This window comes from Anabrus simplex, chromosome 3 (genome assembly GCF_040414725.1).
Source record: "Anabrus simplex isolate iqAnaSimp1 chromosome 3, ASM4041472v1, whole genome shotgun sequence".
Taxonomy (NCBI): Eukaryota; Metazoa; Arthropoda; class Insecta; order Orthoptera; family Tettigoniidae; genus Anabrus; species Anabrus simplex.
The window spans coordinates 23,692,556-23,718,589 of NC_090267.1; the positions used below are offsets into that span (position 1 = coordinate 23,692,556).

At 40.0% G+C, this 26,034-nt stretch overlaps 1 protein-coding gene across 2 annotated transcripts in view; it reads left to right on the plus strand.

Annotated features, from left to right (window-relative positions):
- Positions 1-26,034, plus strand: part of LOC136866961 (alpha-N-acetylgalactosaminidase) — a 98,365-nt gene that overhangs the window by 64,763 nt on the left and 7,568 nt on the right. For both annotated transcript variants that reach the window (XM_067144051.2, XM_067144050.2), the window contains exons 7-9: positions 8,585-8,788; positions 11,457-11,621; positions 20,798-20,870. In XM_067144051.2, coding sequence (XP_067000152.2) covers positions 8,585-8,788; positions 11,457-11,621; positions 20,798-20,870 — 442 coding nt within the window. The remainder of the gene's footprint in view (positions 1-8,584; positions 8,789-11,456; positions 11,622-20,797; positions 20,871-26,034) is intronic.

The following is a 26,034-nucleotide window of genomic DNA, read 5'->3' on the forward strand; positions in this document are numbered from 1 at the left end:
TGATATTTTAATCGGCTAGTTTCTCCTGTGCATTGTCGTAATGAATGTACAGTAAAGACTCATTTGTCCAGACTAAATGGGACCAAAGGCAATCCAGACAATTGAAAATCTGGATAATCTGATTATATGGGCAATAAGCAAAACAGAATCCTTAAATAAGCAGACTTACCATTTATGACGATAAAAAAATTAGAGTTTGTAACAAAATTACAGTATGTATGTACATAGTATTGTTTACATGTCATTAAAAAATATAAAATTTTAATCATATAAAATCACATCTTTTGTTAACAAAGAATTGGCCCAGTGTCTTCTGTTTCAAACTCGTGTGGTGTTTGAATGAAGCATGGTCACACAAATGTTTTATCATTGATAGTTCAGCTGGAGTGATTTCAGGCTGACGGTCCAAGTATGCCATGATGTTTTTCAGTTCCATGTGTCATCCGCTGTTATGCTGTGATCGCTCCCTCCTCGTCCCCATAATCTTCTTTTTCGCTGTCTGCTGTAGATGTGCATGCCGCTACAATTTCTTCTTCCGTCATAGTGATGTGGCCACCGTTATAGAACGTCAACGTCCTGTGACATTCTAGTAAGTCTTTTTTAAACTCAACAGAAAGAATTTTACAATACGATACAGCATTGCCATAATAATTTATTATACAATCTATGCAGGAACTGTACATTGAGTCAAACAAAAAAAGTGAATATTTGGCTTACTTATTTTCTTGCTATCGTAGTTAAAAACTATTATCTAATGTGAAGATTAAATAAAAGGAATGTCTACAAATCTGATCCGGATCAATGATGGCCGGATAAACAAGGTTTTATTTACTGTATGTCGTTGGCCACATAGACCGAGGCTGAACAACACCATTCACTTGACGGAACTAAGGAAGGATGTAGGTAGGCGGCGATGACAAATATGATTCTTCTGCTGCTGATAGCGATGAATGTGATGGTGAATAAAAGAATGGGAACAAGCAATTATTGTATTGACTTTAATATTTTTTGTATGCATTAACCTGAAATCGATAAACATTGCCATTGAGGTAGAGTCACAGATGATTTGCAACAGCATGTGAAGATAATGACACATTTCTTAAAACATATTCAGTTGAAGAGCTTGTTTCCAAACTCACTAAGTCAGTTTTGGACAAAAGTGAGAAATCCATTGAGTTTTGTTTGCACAGCTGAGTTTACTTCACCAATCTAATGCCTCCATCGAATGTGGTGGGTGACTGTTCGAACAGCCTTTGTAAACAACTTCATTGTTTAACTTCACTGTGAGCACAAATTACTGATCATCAGTTCTGCCCTGTTTGTAGAGCATTTTGGAAAATAAATTGTCCACCATGTTGTTCCTGACATTCCCAGGTACAGAGTTTCATCCTGGACTGTATTCCTATTCAAAAGTCATTGTGTTTGACCTTTCTGTGTGCTACATATATTGTACAACCTATTGTACCATTCTGTATATCCATCAACCTATGAAACACAGGCTAATAATGGTATGCCTATCAATACAATTAATTATACAATTGGTATATACTATTTACTACTTATTTAATTCATACTATCATCATACATCTTTCGAGAAATAAATCTACTCTCTTCTTCAGGAATAATAACATGTCAAATTCTGTAAGGAGATAGTTAAAGGTATAACACATAAAACCTTAAAATAAATCTGACTCATTAGAATAAAATATCAACATTCTAAAAAAAAAATTAAAATCTCAACAGTTCTATTTCTTGTTGTTGTCTAAAACATATCTTCATTTTCTCTCTTGAGAAAAATTGTTTGATATAAAAAACCCTACCACTTCTTCAATTAGTGTAACATTCACTAAGTACAGCATTCCAGCTTTTGAGCTATGTTGAATAATATTGCCTGGTCTAGAAAGCCAAGAATAACGGCCAAGAGGATTTGTCGTGCTGACCACACGACACCTCATAATCTGCATGCCTTTGGGCTGAGCAGCGTCGCTTGGTAGGCCAAGGCCCTTCAAGGGCTGTAGTGTCATGGGTTGGGTTGGGTTGCGTTGGGTTGGGTTGGGTTGGGTTGGGTTGGGTTGGGTTGGGTTGGGTTGGGTTGGGAATAATATTGTCTGAAACTGTTGTTCAAGCATTCAGATTTTGATACCTATAAACAAATAAAAAATACCTTTGTATTTGGCATGCAGATCTTTTCTTCTTACTCAGGAAAAGATATGTACTTTATGCCAGCCCAGAACAAATCTTCTTATCCTCCAATGAAAAGACCTTACTATTAGGGAATCTACATGAAACATATGCATAATGAGGCCAAAGTATGCTATCTACCTTTCTTTGATGATCTTTGTAAACGATGATGAATGATTAATTGAATGACAAGTCTGCATTAACCTCTAAAGCGCTTCAATTGCATCCAGTGTCTTGTAATCACGGAATGGGTGTGTTATAAAAGTAGCACTGGAAAAAGAAGGAAGACAGCCTACTGCCTTAAGAAGCTTGGCATCAGTAGAACATGAAAAGTGGTGGCAAAAGGGGCTCTGGTTAAGACGCAGCAGGTCGTTATGCTACTTAGGTTCCAAAATGGGTAAAATATAAATATGTAAATAAATTCAGTGTTAATTTTAATCTTATACCAGTTGTATAGTATTATTAGAAGTAATTTCACATACCGTACTGTAAATGAGTTGACTATGTTTGTAAGATATTATAAGTAGAATTTTGTAAACAATATAAATTTATTAAGGATGATGTGTGTGTGTAATAGAAAAAATTATTAGCGTAAATTGTATAATATTGTATTCTAGGAAAATTTTCTTCGTCTCCTATTAATTTAAAATTTAGTGCTTGACAATAATGTATTTTAGTGTACCATTTGCCACTGAGGTAGACACCTCATTTGCAAATAAAGAGATTTTTATTTATTTTGATGTTCATCTATCGAACAATCAAATGCTTCAGGGAGACTAGAGTATGTCTGACAGTCCAATGCTGTAAAACAAAGAATTTGCTGAAATTGTGTGTGAATAAAGTTAATGGCAAGATAAATTAATGTTTTGAGATGAACAATGCCTAGGCGGCTAAGAAATGACATTGATCTGAAAGCACTTTATCGCTGCACTGGGCAGTATCTGACAACACAATTGAAGAAGCAGATGCTTCTCAAATGCCGAGTCAAAGAGCGTTTTAACCATTATATTGTCTATGACTGAGATTCACTCAGAGCACATAAAGTGTCTCTGAAAATCCAGAGAGCTAATCTTTGGTATCATTGACAGTTTGGTGTGGAGTTTCTTGTGATGATATTCTTGGCAGAGAGCTGTCAAACATGCACTAAAGTGTACCAAAACACAGTACTGTCTGTTTTCTGTTGCAATGCCCTTAAATCAGCTTACTTCATAGGATAGCATTGCAGTTTTCGACAGGACTCTGATCCACCACACAACGACAAAACCACTCAAGAACTCTCAAGCCTTTGGATTATAAATATCAGTGCTTGAGAAAATGGTCAGCAAGAAGAGACATCCTAATATTGACAGCCTAGAAAGTACGTTGATGACTGCTGTAGCTGATTTCCCCATGAACATCGTGCATGAAGCAGTTTTTCATGAAGATTTAAGTCCTATGTTCAAGCGAAAGGAGATAAGTCCTATGTTCAAGGAAAAGGAGAACATTTCGAATAGTTTACCAAAAAAATTCCTTGTATAAATAGTTCTCTCTTACCTAGAAATTTAATTTCTCTTTTACAGTCTGTATGTACTCCATATTGCTATCATTATATGGGAAGTACAATTGGCACATTGGGTAATTATAAGCTCATACTAAGATAGAAGAAGCCTCCGTGGCTCAGACGGCAGCGCATCGGCCTCTCACTGCTGGATACCGTGGTTCAAATCCCGGTCACTCCATGTGAGATTTGTGCTGGACAAAGCGGAGGCGGGACAGGTTTTTCTCCGGATACTCCGGTTTTCCCTGTCATCTTTAATTCTATTAACACTCTCCATTCTCATTTCATAGCATCCATCACTCATTAATATAAATCACTTTGGGAGTGGCGACCCCATCGTAATAACAGCCTATATCTGATTCATTCATTACATCCCTGACCCGGTCAAAGACTGGAAAACGGGTTTTCGTTTTCACTACGATAGAAATCCAGTGAACATTGCTTGCAGCTATATACTTCTCCATCTTTGTTATGCTCTCATATTCTAATTCTTCCCCAAGGAAACATATGAAAAGCAATGCAACAGAAAGCATTTGGAAAACACATTATAGATTATGTGCAAGCAATGTACAAAAATTGTTGCAGCAGTGTCCAGACACATGTAGGGAGGACAGAGTGGTTTTGGAATGAAACTGGACTATGACAAGGAAGTGTGCTATCTACTGTTATAATGGTTATTGCTGAAATTGTGAATGAGACAAAGGTAAAGTATGGGGACAAGAAGCTGTTTGCAGATGATCTTGTGGTGCGGGACAACTCTACGCACTGAGTGAGATTATTGAAAATTATGGAAGGAAAATCAGCGTGGAAAAGAGTAACACAATATTGTTGATTACAGGAGAAAGAGAATGGAAAAGAATGATAAAATTTAGGGGACAAAACCTTGAAATTTGGAGAGCTTCTAGTACTTGGGAAGTGAACTGATGCAGGATGCAGGGCTGGATGTTTTTACCAGACTGTGAGAAACCTGGTGTGGAGGAAGGATGTACCAATGAAGTGTAAAGAGGTGATGTAAAAGATATACTACTACTGCATATTGTCATACAGGGGAAACCTAGACAATGACAAAAATTCAAGGGAATAAAAGCCAAGCCAGTGAAATAAAAATTTTTAGAAATGTATGATAGGAAAGACAATAAAGGACAAAGTAAGAACTCAAGCTGTCAGGAAGGAAATCTGAATGGAAAAGCTTTACGACAGAATGGATGGTTTGGGCATGTTAAGGTGATGGAAGATGAAGGAAGCCAAGAGGGAGATCCACACTAAAGTGGTTGAAAACTATCACGAATATATAATTAGAAGAAACCTAGATTGGAACACAGTTAAGGAGGAACAATGCTGTTTGGTAGGAGGAAGATGGAAAGGTGCCATAAACATTTCAACCTGGCAGAAACTGGACAAGGGAAATAGGTGGTGATGATTCTTCCATCACTCATCAGCAGTAGATCATTCAATCCCTCAATATTTCATAGAACTTGACAACTTCACTCTGATGAATACCTTCAAATGGTGAAGACAATGAAATTACCTTAATCCTTCATTTCTTCCACATCTTTGCCTCTCTTATTATTTAGTGATCATCAAATTGTCCTCTCCATAATGCTGCAAAACTGCACTAAGTGCAGCCAGAATTCTTCTGATGCCTCACTGAATGTGATCTGTATGATGTGCGAATATGCATCTGGTGTTGCATAACAGAGGTGCTCAGCTGGGCTCCTGTTGAGGCTAGCCCAGTGCGGCCGGGCTGGCGTGACGTAAATGCGGGCAGCTTACGTCACAGTGATGTGAGGGAGCATTGACATTCGATTGTGATTACGAACCTCTCCTGCACTACTCTGTAAAGTGCTCATTAGAGTACATTATTTAACATAAAACTCTATAATCGCAACAAAAAGAAAACCTGACCTTTTCAAGATATTCCCATTTGGTTTATACTGTGCTCGATATAAACAGTCAATTTACTTTTTTGTATTTTTTTATTTATTCAAAGAAAGCTGACATGTTATTATTTTCGTGTTACAATCTACAAAGGTACACGGTTTAAGCGTACAAGCTACAATTTATAATTCCTTGGATGGGAATAACAGTATTACCATTCTTAAAAAAATAAATTTCTTGTTATTAAACAAAAAGTAATATAATTACATATTGCAACAATGATTTTGCATAGTGTTGTAGTGTTGTGTGACTTTCCCTGTTCACTGAATTTCTGAAAATAGTATTTAAAATTTAACAGGCATCCAGTGATAACAAGTTAGCCTCTAAATGGGGGAAGAGAGTTTCATCACGAGTGAGGACGTCGATATTTACTATCCAAGATTAAAGTACAACAACGTAAATGTATTTGCCAAATAAATGTGCGGTATGCGTTCAGATAAATAATCTCACTGATTTTATGCCAGGTAAACATGATTGGATTGATCGTGAGTTTATCAGATAGTTTAAACCCAAACAACCACAAGCCACAGCTTATCACCTTAACTCTGTATTATATTAGAACTGTTTCTGAAGCACCTCTTAAAATGTAATAGTGAAGATTGTAATTCATTACGTACATTATAAGAATATTTAAGGTTGTAGGCCTAACTCTTTATTGTATCCGGTCAAAATACATAAACTGCTATGAACATAAATAACTTATTTCCTACAACGTAAATTGAAAATGACACAGATTTCTGCCCTTTTTTCTGTCTCCATTTCAAACTTGGGTATTGCAGCAGTGATCGAGAGTGACTGGGAGAACTTCGCAACAACCACAACATCACTGTGCTTGAATAGCATATGCTCATTGGCACTTACAGTGGGACAGAATGCTCAGCGTGAGCACCTCTGACGTATAAGTGCAGGCGCAATGTGTCAACACCACAGACATGCTTCCTATCACAGTGAGAGTGAGCTCAAACAGGGCATCATTGTAAGGAGCCAACAAGTTGGGGCATTCCATCAGAGAGAATTCACGTGAGTTATATGTGTCCAGGTCCACTGTTAGCAATGTTATTGTAAAGTGGAAATATCAGGGAAGCACCGAACCCAATCATCACTCTGGTCTTCTTCTAAATGCTGTGCCCAGTCTCCCGGATGTTTTGTGATCAATATGGACAGTGTTCTATCTTCAGCAACATGATAGAGCTGTTCAATGTTTTATATTCCAGTCCAGTCTTGAATGTTCTTGAGACATGACATTCTTTTTCTTCCTGATGCTTGTTGTTTAAAGGAGACTCTTTTTCTTCCTACTCCTCGCTGTCCTTCAGTTTTGCACTACTGCATATCTTTCACCACATAACACATGCCCCAGGTACACAATTTTTCTGCATTTGATGGTGGTCAGCACAGCTCTCTTTTAGAGTGTGCTCTCTGCAATATCTGTTCATGAGAGACATGCTCTATCCAGGAGACTAAAGTAAAACAGATGATTAGAGGTCACTTCATTGAGCCAGGAGATTCTTAGCAACCCCTGCCCACTTAAGGGCTGCCCAGGACAAGTGGCCTCTGCTCTATTAACTCTATCCATTATGATATCGTAGGGAAAATATAACCATAGTGGTTTCCCATTACCTTCTCTGGTTTCTGTTCATCTGCCCCTTACCTGGAGTACAGACACTGTCAATACCTGCCCCTAACATGGAGAACAGATGCTACCTATATGATATTTACCCCTAGTTGGTGCAGATACCTTCACTCTATTAACCCAAGTATTGGGTTGTCTCCTCCACCTCCTACACTGTACCGCAGGTCTCCTGCTCCACCATAGTTGCTGTTGAGGTCTTCACACATCACCCTGTGTTAGGGCCCTCCATATTTATGACCCCTGAAGAGAAGGTGTCCCAGGATTTTAAAGCCCCCAGGAATAGGGCTATTTGTACGCCCATGGATCCAAACATCCCCTATCGCCAGCTGGGGATGCACTCTGAAGCGGCCAGGTTCCCCTGATAATTGATTGGAAGTTAACCTCACCCACAAAGGCTAAAGCCTAGGAAATTAACTGATATAGATCACCAAACTCTAAAGCATACTGTAGGAATCATATCATCACACATCCTTGACAACTATTGCAGAGGGCTTCCGTTGCAGGTTAGTGACAGAATGATCTGTTGAGAGACAACAGGACTTTGTTTTCAGTGTTGCACTACTGCCCAGAAGCCACTGATCACATGAACAAATGCAGGACATCACTTAGAGTGGTGCAAACAAATTGTCAGTGGTCTGTGGAGCAGTGGAAGGTTTTATGGAGTGATGTGTCACTGTGTGAACCTGATGGATGCCTTGCAAATGGCATTTATCTAGTGACAATGGAATTTGGTGGAGGTGGTGTGATGGTCTGGGGCATGGACCATTAGTTCTGGTCGATGGCACAATGAAAACATTTTAGTCATTAGAATGCTTTCCACACTGTGGCAACAGTTTGGAATCAGACTTTTTCTATATCAGCGTGATGATCCTCTTGTCCACAAAGCAAGGACCATTGCATTGTCATTTGAAGAAAATCTAAAATCAGGTGGATGTTCTGGACTGGCCTACCCAAAGCCCTTGAATACTATCAAACCTCTTTGGAATGAGGTGGAGCATCGGTTGTATGCCAGATCAATTCACCTAACAAACTGGCAACAATTATTAACCATTTTCCTGAAATAATGGAAACAAATTCTACTTTCAGTTTATCAGAACTTAGTGGAAAGCTTTTTGTGAAGATTAAATGCTGTAATAGTTGCAAAAGGAGGTCATACATGCTACTAGTTACAAGGCTGACATCTTTGGAATGAACAGCAAGGGGTGTCCAGAGACTTTTGGCCACACTGCATATGTCTACGAGCTGCATTCCTTAGGATCTCCAATTCTGTTCTCACATGTGTTCATTTCCTCTTTCAGCTTGTTATTGGAAACTATCAACTGAGCCTGGAGCAGAGCAAGGTCCAAATGGCAATATGGGCTATCTTGGCTGCACCTCTTCTAATGTCTACCGACCTGCGCAATGTTTATCCAGAATACAAAGCAGTTCTGCAGAATGAACGAGTTATTGCAGTGAGCCAAGATGTACTTGGAATACAAGGGAGAAGAATAATTGAGGACACTGTGCGTAATGTAGCTGTTTTATAAAATATTAAATTGTAATCATCATGCCTTATTTAGGTTGTAATTAATTTTTATTCCTTTGTATCACTAGTTAATGGGCACATCTATTTCAGCACTGTATATATTCCATAAAAAAATATCTTGGAACTTGAAAATAGGTGCAATGAATATGACATGAAAATTAGCCTTTCAAAGACTAAATTGATGTCAGTACATAAGAAATCCAAGAGAATTGATTGTCGGATTGGTAAAATAAAATGGCGTATGGCTTTTTTTTTTGCTAGGGGCTTTACGTCGCACCGACACAGATAGGTCTTATGGCGACAATGGGATAGTAAAGGCCTAGGAGTTGGAAGGAAGCGGCCGTGGCCTTAATTAAGGTACAGCCCCAGCATTTGCCTGGTGTGAAAATGGGAAACCATGGAAAACCATCTTCAGGGCTGCCGATAGTGGGATTCGAACCTACTATCTCCTGGATGCAAGCTCACAGCCGTGCGCCTCTACGCGCATGGCCAACTCGCCCGGTCGTATGGCTTTTAGTGCCAGGAATGTCCGAGGACAAGTTCTGCTCGCCAGATGCAGGTATTTTGATTTGACACCCGTAGGCAACCTGTGCGTCATGATGAGAATGAAATGATGATGAAGACGACACTTACGCCCAGCCCCTGTGCCAGCGAAATTAACCAATTAAGGTTAAAATTCCCGACCCTGCTGGGAATCAAACCCGGGAGCCCTGTGACCAAAGGCCAGCACGCTAACCATTTAGCCACGGAGCCTCAGATTGGTGAAACAAAGCTGGAACAGGTAGATATTTTCATGTATTTAGATTGTGTGTTCTCCCGGGATGGTAATATAGTAAATGAGATTGAATCAATGTGTCTTAAAGCTAATGCGGTGAGCTCGCAGTTGCAATAAACAGTATTTTGTAAGAAGGAAGTGAGCTCCCAGACGAAACTATCTTTACATCGGTCTGTTTTCAGACCAACTTTGCTTTATGGGACTGAAAGCTGGGTGGACTCAGTATATCTTATTCATAAGTTAGAAGTAACAGACATGAAAGTAGCGAGAATGATTGTTGATACAAACAGGTGGGAACAGTGGCAGGAGGGTACCCAGAATGAGGAGATAAAGGCTGTTAGGGATGAACTCAATGGATGAAACTGTACACATAAGCCGGCTTCGGTGGTGGGGTCATGTGAGGCAAATGGAGGAGGGTAGGTTCCCTAGGAGAATAATGGACTCTGTTATGGAAGGTAAGAGAAGTAGAGGGAGACCAAGACGACGATGGTTAGACCCAGTTTCTAATTATTTGAAGATAAGTTGTATAGAACTAAATGAGGCCACAGCATTGGTTGCAAATGGAGGATTATGACGATGTTTAGTAAATTCACAGAGGCTTGCAGACTGAATGCTGAAAGGCATAACTGTCCATAATGAGGATGTATGTATGATATATTCCATAGTAAAATGTATTTATTTAATACCCTCTTTCCCATACTCCATTAAGACTCATGTGATTTGGTCTCTTTTTTGCCTCATATTGGGGCAAATAATCAAGGGGGCGATCCCATAATAACTTAAAATATAAGAGTATACTAATGTTAAGTAACATCGAACAAATCATAAACTAACAAATCAACATTTAACATTCATTATCAATTCCCCCTATCCTGCTCCAGCCAGGTTGGGATATTAATGGCACATCTCCATCTTTGTCTCTCCTTACACCATTCTTCTTCTGTAATTCTGTTCCATTCCACGTTCCTTCTTCTTATCCTGATTTTCATCAAGTCTATCCATCTTGCTCTGGGTCTCCCTTTTACTGTCTTTCCCTCAAACCTCCATCATCTGTTTCAGTATCCTTCCCTCCTCCACTCTATTTACATGTTTGAAACCATCGTAGTATCTTCTTTTCATTTCTGTCATTCAGGAAACATGGAAGATGCTCAGGTAATGGCCAGGAGTCAATGTGTTAAGTGTGAAATGTAATATTTCAATCTGTCATTTAGTTTTGTACTTTACCGGGTGAGTTGGCCATGCGCGTAGAGGCGCGCGGCTGTGAGCTTGCATCTGGGGGATCGTGGGTTCGAATCTCACTGTCGGCAGTCCTGAAGATGGTTTTCCATGGTTTCCCATTTTCACACCAGGCAAATGCTGGGGCTATACCTTAATTAAGGCCACGACCGCTTCCTTCCAACTCCTAGACCTTTCCTATCCCATCATCGTCATAAGACCTATCTGTGTCGGTGCGACATAAAGCCCATAGCAAAAAAAAAAAAAGTTTTGTACTTTTACATGTTATAAACTTTTGGTCGGTAGTGGAATTTTAGTATGTAAAAACTCAGCTAACAAGTTTACAAAATTCCACCTTTCCACCACTTTGACAATCTTTGATTATTCTTACATTAACAGAAGATTCATCTGTTTGAAAAAGGCTGAAAATGTTTTCAAAGAAAATGAAACATATACCGTTAAGATTATTAAAGTGGTATAAATGTGGAACTTTTCGACTTGTTAGTTGAGTTTTTTGCATCCTAGAAACTTGCTAATTTTGTTTGTATCACATGTGTAATTTGTCTTATTTGAAAACTTGGATTGATTGGAAATTTAAGGTTATATATATCCTACTGTTATCATACTTTTTGCTAACACTCTTCTATCCCTACAGAAGAATCACCTACATGTTTGGACTCGTCCTGTTACGCCTGTTGTTGGGGAGGAATATTCTTACGCTATAGCATTTTGGAGCTACCGTAATGATGGCAATCCACACACTTTTAAAATTTCACTGAAAGATGCTGGTTTAACCAATCCAACTGGATATAGTGTAGAGGTAATCATTATATTATTATTTTCTTTAGAGAGGAGAGTGTAAGGAATTCTTCTTAGTCTTCTATCTCCCTCTTATTAGGTGATATAGCACAAAACCTGTTCAAAGAGTTATTGATGCTAATACATTGATACACACAGTGTAGTGATGTCCTTCCAAATTAAATCTCTGTTTGGCACATCTTTCTCAAAGACAGAGAGAGAGAGAACATCTATTTTCAAAGGTACTGCTAGATTTTCATCTCCAGTAGTTGCCACAAGACAACGTATACTTAAACTAAATCAACACCAACAATCTGTTGTAAACACGTTGTGATTTATATTTAACTCTACAACACGAACATTCATAATTTTTACGACTGGCAATTCTTCATTGTTGTGTCCAACTCACTGGCTGAATGGTCAGCGTTGAGGCTTTTGGTTCAGAGGGTCCCGGGTTCCATTCCCAGTCAGTTTCAGGATATTAATCGCATCTGTTTAATTCTTCTGACCTGGGGACTGGATGTTTGTCTCAACTCATACAACACACTACACCACCAAACACCACAGAAACACCAATAGTAGTTACATCCCTCCATGTAGGTAGAGCCCTGCGAGGATATACAAAATATTATCCACATCAGTAAATGGTTGTCTGCGGATATTGCAACTGTTTAACTATATTACACCCAAGATACTGATACTCATAGATCTGTTGATAAACTTAACCATGATAGGTTAATATGGACGATTGATCCGTTCTGACTAGTCTGAAATGTATTACAGAACTATTTAGAATAGTTATATTTGAATCCGCCTTGTCAATACACTTATTGATGAAAGAAAACTATTTATTTATCCATACATCTTTCAGGAAGTCAACCATTCCCTTCATCAGTTGTCAGTACAAATAATTAAAACAATATAACACTATCTTTTGTTTTTACAATTCAAGGAAGTATTGTGTCCTAATTCACCATATCAATGAATAAAGAAAACTTATGAAATATTAGGAAATTTTCATATAAAGAAAACTTATGACATATTATGAATTTCATCCAGCTGTGAATTAAGACACAATACTTCTTTGAGCTGTAAAAATAAAAGATAGTGTTATATTGTTTCTATTATTTGTATTGACCACTGATGAAGGGAATGGTTGACTTCCCAAAACATGTATGGATAAATAAATAGTTTTCTTTCATCAATAAGTGTATTGACAAGGCGGATTCAAATATTACTATTTTAAATAGTTCTGTAATAATTATAGATCTCTCAACATGGCACAATAGTCCTGATACCTAGCAACAGCCCCCTACAGTGACACTTATGTGACGTTACCGACGTATTAAGCGGTTCTCTTTTGGAACATTTCTTCCTTCTTTCCACTAATTTCGGGCAGGAGTCAATTATGCTTACGTCAGATTTACTGCTTTATAGACTCCAGGCTCTTTATATATCACCATTCTTCCATACCACTGGCAAGGGCTGCATCACCACAAGCAAAAATAACTGCTTAAGATGTTGACTTCAAGTATACTTGAGTGAAAATCAATAAACATTATTATTTAGAAATTATCAGCACTATTACTGTATCTGCAATGCCATACAGTTTGGATCCAGGGTTGGCATCAGCAAGGGTATCAATCTGTTAAACAGAGCCAAATCCACATGTGGGAAAAGTGGTAGAAGAATTCTTCATTGTTTTGTGAAAAGTGCGCATAGGACCGTGAGTGCTTCAGTCTCTTCATTACCTTCCTAGGTTTAATGCTTGAATGATGTGCTTATGACTTCCAAGAAGGAACTCCACACATTTCCGGTTGTCAGTTTTACAAATGTTTGTAACTTTGTCAGTAATGCTTACGATATGGGCTTATAATTCTCTTTATCCATATTCACAACACTAGCTGCAAGAAGAATAATGTCCTAAAGAGGCAACATTTTCTAATTCAAGTGAGTGATGAGCTACTCTCGCCATGGATGCAAAGCAGGTTACACATGCCAACACTAAGTAATAATAATAATAACTTAAATGTTTCCACCTTTTCAATACAATATATTCACAAATTTACAAAATTATACGGTACTAGTTTCGACCCATCTAGGGGTCATCATCAGCCGTATTGGAGCAAAGATCATTTGTGGCGAAATCCTAAGACAGTATTATTTTAAAGAATAACAAGTGAAATGAGATGTTATGGTAATAGTTAATAATACAAGGAATATACATAATAAGAGGTTTTTAACAAAGAATCAAGTATATATATATATTGTTCAATACGGACCAAAAACATGAAATTCATAACCATCATGCCAACACTATTAAATTATCTGCGGCTCACTACACTGTCGGTCCTTGGAATCGAACCCCATTGTGAGGAAAATGCTGGAAGATCATCTGCCCCAAGGAGAACTACAGGGTCTTTATTTATGCTTGGCAAGGGCTTTCTCGCTCGACATTGGCCGCCGATGACAGGCCGCTACCGGCCGCTGGCGCGCGCGGTTTCTGACACTTCTGCAGTTGCTGAGAGCTCAGCTCCGAGATAGTAGGGTGTTTAATGAAGCTACTGTGTACTGTATGTCGTATTGTATAGTGCTGTAATGTATGTGAAATATTCATTACGTGAACCTGTATATCTGCACAATACTTACATTAAGTGCAGAAAATCGTGCGCTAGGACAAGACAAAAGTTTCGAGCGAAATTTCCAGGGAGACCCATTCCTATCAATTGGACAATAAAACAACTGGCCAGGAGATTCAAACCTACAGGTTCAGTAAACAATAACAATAGATGTAAAGGTTGTTATCTCCTTACTGAAGCGTGTTTGGTATGAGGATCATAAGTAAGAATCTGTGGCCCCCTCGTAGCCCAGATTTAACGGCATGTGATTTTTATTTGTGGGGAATGTTAAAAAAACGTAGTTTATGGGAACAACCCTCACACACTAGATGAAGTTAAAGACAATATAAGAGCTGCAAACGCATCCATCAGTGCTGAAGAACTTGGTAGAGTAGCCGAAAATATCATTAGGAGATGCCGATTATGTTTGGGAGCGCATGGGGAACATTTTCAGCATGGTGAATGGTGAATAAAATGCATTAAAATGATTTTGAGCACCGTATTCTGCCGTACATACGCACACGCGGTAGCCAGCAACTGAACTGTCACTGGCGGCCAAGGTCGAGTGAGAAAATCCTTGCCAAGCCTAAATACAGACCCTGTATCTGCTATCTGCCATATATATGCATCAAAAAAGAGGAGAATGACAACAATTCCAACTGTTTGTTGTAAGACATTTTCCAAAGAGCATTGAGTACAAATATGCACTAAGTGTACGAAATAAATGTTCTCATTGTTGTCAAAACTATTGTTCCTCTGTCTTTAGACAGTGCCCTGCATTGTTTCTTAGTGATAATTAGTATATAATAAAAAATGTTGGCAAACTTTCCTTATTTTTGTCATGACATAGATGTTGATTCCCATAGGGAATCTGAAACATTTGTCCTGAATGAGTAAATTTATAATACCAATATAAATGGTCCGTCATTGGACATTATAAATTTTCCAGCTAACTCATTCTTGGTTGCCAGCGTTTCACCCTCGTGTGCTAGGGTGGGCTCATCAGTTGGTACCTAGCACACCTAGCAATACGCTGGCTAGTGCATACCGTGGAGGCCACTGCGTAGGCTAACTGGAGCCACCGGCAGTGCCAATGCACTAAGAGACTTTGTCTCATTATCAAAAATTGATGCCTGCTTGGCCATCAGATGACATAGATGTTGATTCCCATAGGGAATCTGAAACATTTGTCCTGAATGAGTAAATTTATAATACCAATATAAATGGTCCGTCATTGGACATTATAAATTTTCCAGCTAACTCATTCTTGGTTGCCAGCGTTTCGCCCTCGTGTGCTAGGGTGGGCTCATCAGTTGGTACCTAGCACACCTACCAATACGCTGGCTAGTGCATACCGTGGAGGCCACTGCGTAGGCTAACTGGAGCCACCGGCAGTGCCAATGCACTAAGAGACTTTGTCTCATTATCAAAAATTGATGCCTGCTTGGCCATCAGATGACATAGATGTTGATTCCCATAGGGAATCTGAAACATTTGTCCTGAATGAGTAAATTTATAATACCAATATAAATGGTCCGTCATTGGACATTATAAATTTTCCAGCTAACTCATTCTTGGTTGCCAGCGTTTCGCCCTCGTGTGCTAGGGTGGGCTCATCAGTTGGTACCTTGCACACCTACCAATACGCTGGCTAGTGCATACCGTGGAGGCCACTGCGTAGGCTAACTGGAGCCACCGGCAGTGCCAATGCACTAAGAGACTTTGTCTCATTATCAAAAATTGATGCCTGCTTGGCCATCAGATGACATAGATGTTGATTCCCATAGGGAATCTGAAACATTTGTCCTGAATGAGTAAATTTATAATACCAATATAAATGGTCCGTCATTGGACATTATAAATTTTCCAGCTAACTCATTCTTGGTTGCCAGCGTTTCGCCCTCGTGTGCTAGGGTGGGCTCATCAGTTGGTACCTAGCACACCTACCAATACGCTGGCTAGTGCATACCGTGGAGGCCACTGCGTAGGCTAACTGGAGCCACCGGCAGTGCCAATGCACTAAGAGACTTTGTCTCATTATCAAAAATTGATGCCTGCTTGGCCATCAGATGACATAGATGTTGGTTCCCATAGGGAATCTGAAACATTTGTCCTGAATGAGTAAATTTATAATACCAATATAAATGGTCCGTCATTGGACATTATAAATTTTCCAGCTAACTCATTCTTGGTTGCCAGCGTTTCGCCCTCGTGTGCTAGGGTGGGCTCATCAGTTGGTACCTAGCACACCTACCAATACGCTGGCTAGTGCATACCGTGGAGGCCACTGCGTAGGGTAACTGGAGCCACCGGCAGTGCCAATGCACTAAGAGACTTTGTCTCATTATCAAAAATTGATGCCTGCTTGGCCATCAGATGACATAGATGTTGATTCCCATAGGGAATCTGAAACATTTGTCCTGAATGAGTAAATTTATAATACCAATATAAATGGTCCGTCATTGGACATTATAAATTTTCCAGCTAACTCATTCTTGGTTGCCAGCGTTTCGCCCTCGTGTGCTAGGGTGGGCTCATCAGTTGGTACCTTGCACACCTACCAATACGCTGGCTAGTGCATACCGTGGAGGCCACTGCGTAGGCTAACTGGAGCCACCGGCAGTGCCAATGCACTAAGAGACTTTGTCTCATTATCAAAAATTGATGCCTGCTTGGCCATCAGATGACATAGATGTTGATTCCCATAGGGAATCTGAAACATTTGTCCTGAATGAGTAAATTTATAATACCAATATAAATGGTCCGTCATTGGACATTATAAATTTTCCAGCTAACTCATTCTTGGTTGCCAGCGTTTCGCCCTCGTGTGCTAGGGTGGGCTCATCAGTTGGTACCTAGCACACCTACCAATACGCTGGCTAGTGCATACCGTGGAGGCCACTGCGTAGGCTAACTGGAGCCACCGGCAGTGCCAATGCACTAAGAGACTTTGTCTCATTATCAAAAATTGATGCCTGCTTGGCCATCAGATGACATAGATGTTGGTTCCCATAGGGAATCTGAAACATTTGTCCTGAATGAGTAAATTTATAATACCAATATAAATGGTCCGTCATTGGACATTATAAATTTTCCAGCTAACTCATTCTTGGTTGCCAGCGTTTCGCCCTCGTGTGCTAGGGTGGGCTCATCAGTTGGTACCTAGCACACCTACCAATACGCTGGCTAGTGCATACAAATGTTTCAGATTCCCTATGGGAATCAACATCTATGTCATCTGATGGCCAAGCAGGCATCAATTTTTGATAATGAGACAAAGTCTCTTAGTGCATTGGCACTGCCGGTGGCTCCAGTTAGCCTACGCAGTGGCCTCCACGGTATGCACTAGCCAGCGTATTGGTAGGTGTGCTAGGTACCAACTGATGAGCCCACCCTAGCACACGAGGGCGAAACGCTGGCAACCAAGAATGAGTTAGCTGGAAAATTTATAATGTCCAATGACGGACCATTTATATTGGTATTATAAATTTACTCATTCAGGACAAATGTTTCAGATTCCCTATGGGAATCAACATCTATGTCATCTGATGGCCAAGCAGGCATCAATTTTTGATAATGAGACAAAGTCTCTTAGTGCATTGGCACTGCCGGTGGCTCCAGTTAGCCTACGCAGTGGCCTCCACGGTATGCACTAGCCAGCGTATTGGTAGGTGTGCTAGGTACCAACTGATGAGCCCACCCTAGCACACGAGGGCGAAACGCTGGCAACCAAGAATGAGTTAGCTGGAAAATTTATAATGTCCAATGACGGACCATTTATATTGGTATTATTTTTGTCATGTCGTCAAATAAGACAATCGAAGAAGGTAATGAACGTTGGTCAAATAAGATAATTGAAGGTTTGTGCTCCAGGGTTAACAACACATGGTAAATCTTTTTTTCCCAACTTATTTATTCACATAAATATGATGGTGGAGGATAGCCATGCTCTCCGTAATAAACTTAAGATCTTGTTGTGAGCCATGCACAATGAACTAAACTAAATTTGTGTCCTCATCCCGAGGTGGTACAGCTCTTTCCGGGCACACTCCCAATGGAGAGCTGCATTTACCATTTTAACCACATACCAGTCCTCCTGCCATTCTTAAATCTGACAGTACCAGGAATCGAGGACAACAGCCAATAGTGCTAACCCTTACACTGTAGAGGTGCTGGCTCCCATAGTGTCCCCAATATTTTTCTGTCAGAAAAAGCCTTCAAAAGAGTTCTCTATCTCTTGATCAACTTGCGCAGGCTGATTTGCATCGCTAATGGTTTTATGTTGCACTGACCACTTTTACAGTTTTCAAAGATTCCGAGGTGCCAGAATGTCTCACAGGAGTTTCTTTACTTCCCAGTAAATCTGCCAACATAACACCTCCAGATATCAATAGACTGAGCCAGGAATGAATCTGTTAAGTTAATCTTAGAAGACACCGTTCACTCAGCCTGGTCTTGTAGACACAAGTACCCAGCAGAATCTACATGTCATTGCAGTTTACCTCCATGTAACACCTATGAAATCCCCTTCGACAAGTGGATGGTAAATGCTTCCACTTTGGAACTAGGTGGGAGAGATGGTTAGCTGTATGCCTGGATACCTTTATCCCCAGAAATGAAGTTCGTATTCATATTTGATGTAGGCTGAGTGAACTTCAGGGCTAGGTGCCGCACCAGAAGTGGAAATCTCGTTTCTAAAATTTTGACTTTCAGGTGAACTGAGCATGCCTTTACCATATTGGCTATCCTATAAGGGCTGAAGAAGAAGTAGGAGGAGCAAAGTGACCTTCAGTTCATAGGGCCCTAGGTTCGATTCTTGGCTGGGTCAGTGATTAAAGCTGTTACTGTTGCAAACTTTAGACGCATGATGTACAACCAGATTGATGGCTAAAAAACTGCCAGTGTGCTCACATTAACCTTGAGCCATTATGAGCTTGTCTGTGAAAGAGGAAGCATTTAGCTGCAAGTTTAAACATGGAATGGGGTGACTACAAAAATAGTGTTGCTGTGATAGCATTATATAAAGTTGGAAAATCTGCAAGTGACATTTACAAGACACTACAAAAGCTCAAAATGAGTCATATGTTTGTATACCAGACCATTGAGCGATTCACTAAACCTGGGGCTGTGAAGGATCGTCTGAGAGAGGATTGACTCCAGCAACACAAAAAGCAGTGGCGGCTCAGGTTCAGAGAAATACAGTATGGAAGCAAGCTATCATGGCCCGTGAAATGAACATTTCGAGAAGGTCATTGTCCAGGCTTCTGTCATAGGACTTTGGACTAAGGGCTTATCGCTGAGGTAGAGGACATTACCTTGACGCATGCCTAAAGAAGATGAATGCTAAAATGTCAACGTCTCCTGCAGCATTACGCCCATAATGGTCATCGGAAGATCCTCTTCAGTGATGAGAAAATATTCACCATTGAAGAGTCTTTCAATCGTCAAAACAATACAGTTTATGCAACAACCTCTCAGAAAGCCAGTAAGAAGTTCCAGAAGCTCAGAGGGCCCATCATACTCCTCATGATGGTTTGGTGGGGCAGTGAGTTATTCCAGCACCACCCAGCAGTTTTTTACGAAAAGGTAGTTCAAAGCAGAGCCAGAGTGTATGAAAGCACTGTTTTGGAGCCTATTGTGGCACATTGTTTCAAACCCAACCCTGGACTTTCCAGCAGGATTCTGCTCCAGCCCACAAGGCAAGGTCAACTCAAGGGTGGCTTCAGTGTCATGTCCCTGACTTCATTTTGCTTGAAAATTCACCCAGAAACAGTCCGAACCTGAATCCTTTGGACTACCGACTGTGGTCAGTACTTGAGGGCATTGTCTGCAAGAGGAGACACCCCACCATTGAAAGTTTAAAGTGTTACTTGTTGGCAGCAGTAGCGTATTTTCCCCTGGATGTCGTGTTCACAAAAACTTAAGAGCCTGTGTCAGTGCAAAAGGTGACCGTTTTGATAAGTGGTTGGTGCTATTTGTAAGAACAACATACTGAAAGCAAATTAAAATATCTCTCATGACAGTATCCATGCCAAGACTAGGTAAACACTTCAAACTTCTTCCAGAATTCCATGAACAAGGCAGTGCCACGAGCCTCAACCATTAGGCCGATAATCTTGATTTCATTCGGTAGGTACTTGTTTGTATAGAACGTTATGGTGGGCATGTAGATGTTCTGCTTCTCAAGCTGGACTTCAGTAGGCTGGCCAACATGATGCACAAATCGGATGGTCTGCTCAATAATGAAACCCTTTTCGTCATTATCTTTAAAGGCAAGAATTATGTCAATTCGTCCAAGTGGTCACTTTGTTTTCACTTTGCTGATCTTCATTTACACAACCAACCACCACAAAAACATACAATAGTGAACACATCCCTCCATTTAGGGTTAGTGTCAGGAAGGGCATCCGGTCGTATAACTGAGTTTTATCCAAATAAGTGCCAACTGCAGATAATTTGGAAAAGGCCAGGGAGACTGAAAAAAAAATTATTGTTACTGATGAATATTGTTATTTGCTCATTCAAAAATATCAAGTCATATTCCTTATGTTAATAGTACTACCTCTTTCTTTCTTTCCAGGACTTGTTTGGTGATGACAAATTTGAAGTAACAGATCCTTCTGTGGAGCTGAAAGTGAGGATAACTCCTTATGGTAAGTTTAATTGTAAATACTGTTGTCTAATGAAAATGATTCATGATGTAGTCATGTCCTACATTGTAAACCCTTGTAATGTACACAACCAGATCAGGATTATCCTGACACCTATCTGAAACTGCACTTAGATATTACTCATGTCACGTTCCCTATTACTGAACATTAATATGAGGTGGGTTCACCCTTTGCCTTTACGACGGCTCTAACTCACTGTCATTGAAGTGTCTGAATGTCTGTGGAGAAACGGCAGTCCATTCTTTCTCAAGGGCTGAGGTCTCAAGCAAAGTCGATATTCTAACTCATCCCAAAGGTGTTCCATTGGGTTCAGATCGGGACTCCAGGCAGGCTGGTCTATTTTAGGGATGTTGCATTGTCATACTGATATAATCAATCATCTTCTCTTCTCCGAACTGGTGCTCTGCTGTACGCAGTACACAGTGGTTTAAACTTTGTTTGTATCCTTCCGCATTTAGAGTTTTCTTAAGTGCAATAAGGGGACCACATCCTAACCATGGAAAACACCCCCACACCATACTTCATTGTTGCTCTCGGGTATTCACCAAACCCAAACCCTTCCATCAGATTGCCACTCTAATCACTCATTTCTAGTCATCCACCGTCCAGTGGCATTGCTCTTTACACCAACTCAAGCGGCCCTTAGCATCGGCTGCAGAAATGTTTGGCTAATGAGCATCAGCTTGACCATTATACCCCATTCCTTTTAACTGGTGACACTGCTGGCTGGACTGCTGATAGCACTTTGGAAGTCACGAGTGATGCCTTCCGCTAATTTTTTGTGACAAACCATTCGTCGAGCCATTTTCCAACTTCCTCAAAATTACCAAAGTGCTGCTTTGCGAGTGCGTGCTCCATTGATGCAAAGAGTTGATAGTTAGATGGTACCGAGTCGGGGAGTATGGTGGGTGCGGAAGGATGTCCCATCCAAGTGATTTCAAGGTGTCTTGCACTGGTTTTGCTGTGTAAGACATGTAACAAAACCACTTTACCATGTCTTCTGGCCCATTCCAGTTGTCTTTCAATCAGTGCGCGATTTAAATTAATAATTTGTTGTGCGTTGTGCATTAATGGTTTGGCCAGGCTTCAAGAGTTCATAATACACAATACCGCTCTGATCCCACCAGACACAAAGCACCATATTTAAATTGTTGAAACCATGTCATAATGGAGCTTGTTCACCATATGTTTCTACCAGCAAAAGATGACATTCACAGCCTTTTTCTTTTGGCTAAGTAATAAAAGCAATGCATAGGCGTAGGGATGTGGCGACCCCATCGCCCAGTGGGTAACCACTGCAGTTAGCCACCCGAGTATTGGCGGGAAAACCATACGTATTTAAAGTAGGAGGAAATGCCTGCCTTTCGCCAGAAAACATCATGAGGCCCTCTAAGGCTAACAACCTTAGTTGTACAATGTTGGACTATGTCCAACCCCTAAAATGAACATTAATATCATGGAACAAGCTTCTTACGAATTAAACTACCCTGAAGACAAAATCAGGCTTTCGGATTCCAGGGTGCCTGACATTTTGAAGCTCGTGAGTGAATCGGAGCACCACAAGAACATTGCTAAATTCAAGAATAAGAGAAAATACTATTTTGGAACATTCAACATCAACTTCCTTATTCAGGTTGGAAAACTGAAACAGTTAACAGCGGAGCTACATAGACTCGACATCTCAATATTGGCCCTCCAGGAAACGCGGTACATGGATGAAGAACCTTTTGAATCAGATGGGTTCAGAATCTTCAAAGGAAAGGCTGGAAAAAAGATCATGAAAAACGTCCCGCAACTGGGAACAGCCTTTGTAGTAAACAAAAAGTTTCTAAACACTATAGTCGACTTCAAGAGTGTAAACTCAAGACTATCACTCATGACGATCAAATCAGCGAATAAGAAATACACGCTGATAAATGCTCATGCACCAATAAATGAGGATAATAAAAAGAACCCCGATATGGTTGAAGAGTTTTGGGACAAACTGGGGGATGAAATACTAAAGATCCCAAAAAATAACATCAAAATTCTCCTGGGGGACTTCAATGCACAAGTGGGGCGGGAAAGGAATTACATTGAAATAGTTGGACAATATACGGCACACAACAGGACGAATAAAAACGGAGAAAGACTGATCAATTTATGCAGTATGAACAACTTCAAACTCATGTCTACCCATTTCAAAGCACGCCCCAACAAAAAAAAAATGGGTATCACCAAACCCCTTGCTAGGCGAATTTCAATTGGACCATATAGCAATATCCAAGAACAATTACAAGGAAATTCATAACGTCAAAGTTAGAAAAGCGGTTAATGTAACATCAGACCATTATTTATCACAGATAAAGATGAATTTCATACCCGGACGAAAAACACATATCCGTGGCAATAGTGTGCCAAAAATTGACCGTGAATTGCTCATCCAAGAAAAGAGGGAAGAATACAGGAAAAAGCTACAGGTGCCAAAAAATTGGAATGAAGTGACAAAAAATCTGCAGGAGCCAGCAGTTGAATTAGCGTCTACGAAACGTCGAAGCAAGCATGCATGGTGGAATGCAGAATGTGAAAATGCAGTCAAAGAAAGATTTGAGGCATGGAAATCATGGAATGAGAATAAGACTGTGACAAATTTGGAAAAATCACGAGAAATAAGGAAACAAACCCACCAAACACGGAGAAGAGTCAGAAGAGAACACCTTAGGGCAGAAGTCACAGAAAGGGATGAAAACTTCAAGAGAAACAATACCAGATTATTCCATAGGGCCTTTAAAAATAGAATCAAAGGCTATATAGCACCGAGCCTGCATTTCAAGAAAATGGACAGAACTCTTGCCCTCAACAATAAAGATAACTGTGAGATCCTTGCAAAGTACTTTGAAGACCTCCTTAACTGTGAATCACCACGGGAAAAATTGGAGATTGAGAAGGACACAATCCAGATTCTGAACCACCAGATGAGGAAGAAGTAAGGGAAGTAATAAACTCCCTAAGGAACAACAAAGCATCTGGTGAAGATGGAGTAATAGCAGAACTGTGGAAGATAGCCAATGATGCCTTTATCACTGAAGTGACAGAACTGTTCCGGAATATTTGGAGAGATGAGAAAATACCAGAAGACTGGCTCGTGGCATTAATACACCCACTACATAAAAAGGGACCGAAAACAGACGTCAACAACTACCGAGGAATATCATTTTTATCCGTCACGTATACGATTTTTTCTTAACTCCTATTGAACAGACTGACACCGCAAATTGACCACAAGTTGGGAGAGTATCAGGGTGGCTTCAGGAGAGGGCGCTCTTGCCAGGACCATATCTTGAGTCTAAAAATGATAATCAAATATTACAATGCGCGGCCAAAGAACATCTTCATCTCTTTCGTTGACTTTCAAAAAGCATACGATTCAATAGATAGAGACACATTGATGGAAATTTTGAGAGAATATGGCATCGATCAAAAAACACTCAACTTACTTAGGTTGACACTAACAAACACCATATCCAAAGTGAAATTTCGAGGAGAGATCAGCAAACCCTTCCAGATAAAAACAGGTCTGAGACAGGGTGACAGCTTATCCCCAACACTCTTCAACATGGTTCTAGATAAGGTCATGAAAACACTGTGGAAACATAATGACTCAGGTGCTATAATAGGTAGTAAAAATAAACATGTCAAACCCAAGTGTTTGGCCTTTGCTGATGATTTGGCACTCTTTGCTGAGACAGAACAGGAAGCAATAACACAGATAAATGAACTACAGGAGATAGCCGAGAAAACAGGTTTAAAAATCCCCTTCACGAAAACAGAGATGATGAGCACGGACAGGAATTATGTGAAGAGAACAATGAAGATGAAATATGGTGAAGTGAAGGTCACAAAGCAGTTTAAATACCTGGGAGAAATTATCAGCAGCAACGGGATGGATAAAGAGGCCATGGAAAATAGAAGACTTAAGTTGGAAAGGCTAAACATTGCCACCAAAGCCATTTACAACAAAAAGAATCTTTCCATCAATGCGAAACTAAGACATTATGATGCTGTGGTAAAACCAGTGATTCTGTATGGGGTGGAAACAGCAACACTAACGAACCTGGAAAAGCTACTAAAGATTGAAAGGAGAATATTGAGGAGGATTTACGGCCCAAGGGTGGTAGAGGGAAACTACAGATTACACTCAAATAAGGAGATATACAAAAGAACAGAAGACCTGTAAACAACAATAAGGAAAAGACAGCTGCGATTCTATGGACACATGGTCAGAATGGATCCAACAAGGTTAAATAAACAAATTTTTAATAAAATATACTACTTGAAGAGCCAGGGGGGATATGCCAAGCAGATGAAGGAAGAACTCAAGAGGTTAGGAATTGCAGATGAAGAATGTTGTGATAGAGACCAATTCAGGAAAAGACTTTCCAACATAAAAGATCTGGTTGAAGAAAAGAAAGAGCGCAGAGGGGGAAGATGGACTGAAGAGAGAAGAGTGCAACATTCTGAAAGAATGAGGGCACTGTGGAGAAAGAGGAAGGAAGAAGGGATGATTAGAAGGAAGTGAAGTGGTATTGGCGTGGTCCTAAGTTTGGCCGGTTCGCAAGAAAGAAATAAAAGAAGAGCAATGCATGCCCCAAATGTTCTTTTTCAGGCACAAACATCAACATGATGAATGAACAATACAACACAGATGCTAGTGTCTGGTGGACTCAACTTGTGCCTGTTGGTAGATTAATGTCAGATGAACAAACTGACGTATTTGTCAAATTCATACTCTGTGTACTGTTCACTGGCGCCATCTCTTAGTGAAACCGGAAAAGACTTATGCATACACCTGGTAGTTGATCACAGAATTCATGTGACTTGATATTTAAAGATAATTCAGTGTAGCTGCATTCAAACACTCAATCAAATGAAAGTGACATGAAACGTCATTCTCTCATAACCCCGCAGAGAATCTTTATAAAATTATGTATATTTAAAAAGACTATCATTTTTAAAATGAAATTATCACAGTATTGACACAGGTACAATCTATTAATTGTTGAGGTACATGCTGACTATTGTATAAATAAAAGGTTCAAGCTTCTTTAAGTTATAATTAATTAAGGATATCCCAATGTTTTTAAAAGCTAGTTGTTTCCATCCATAA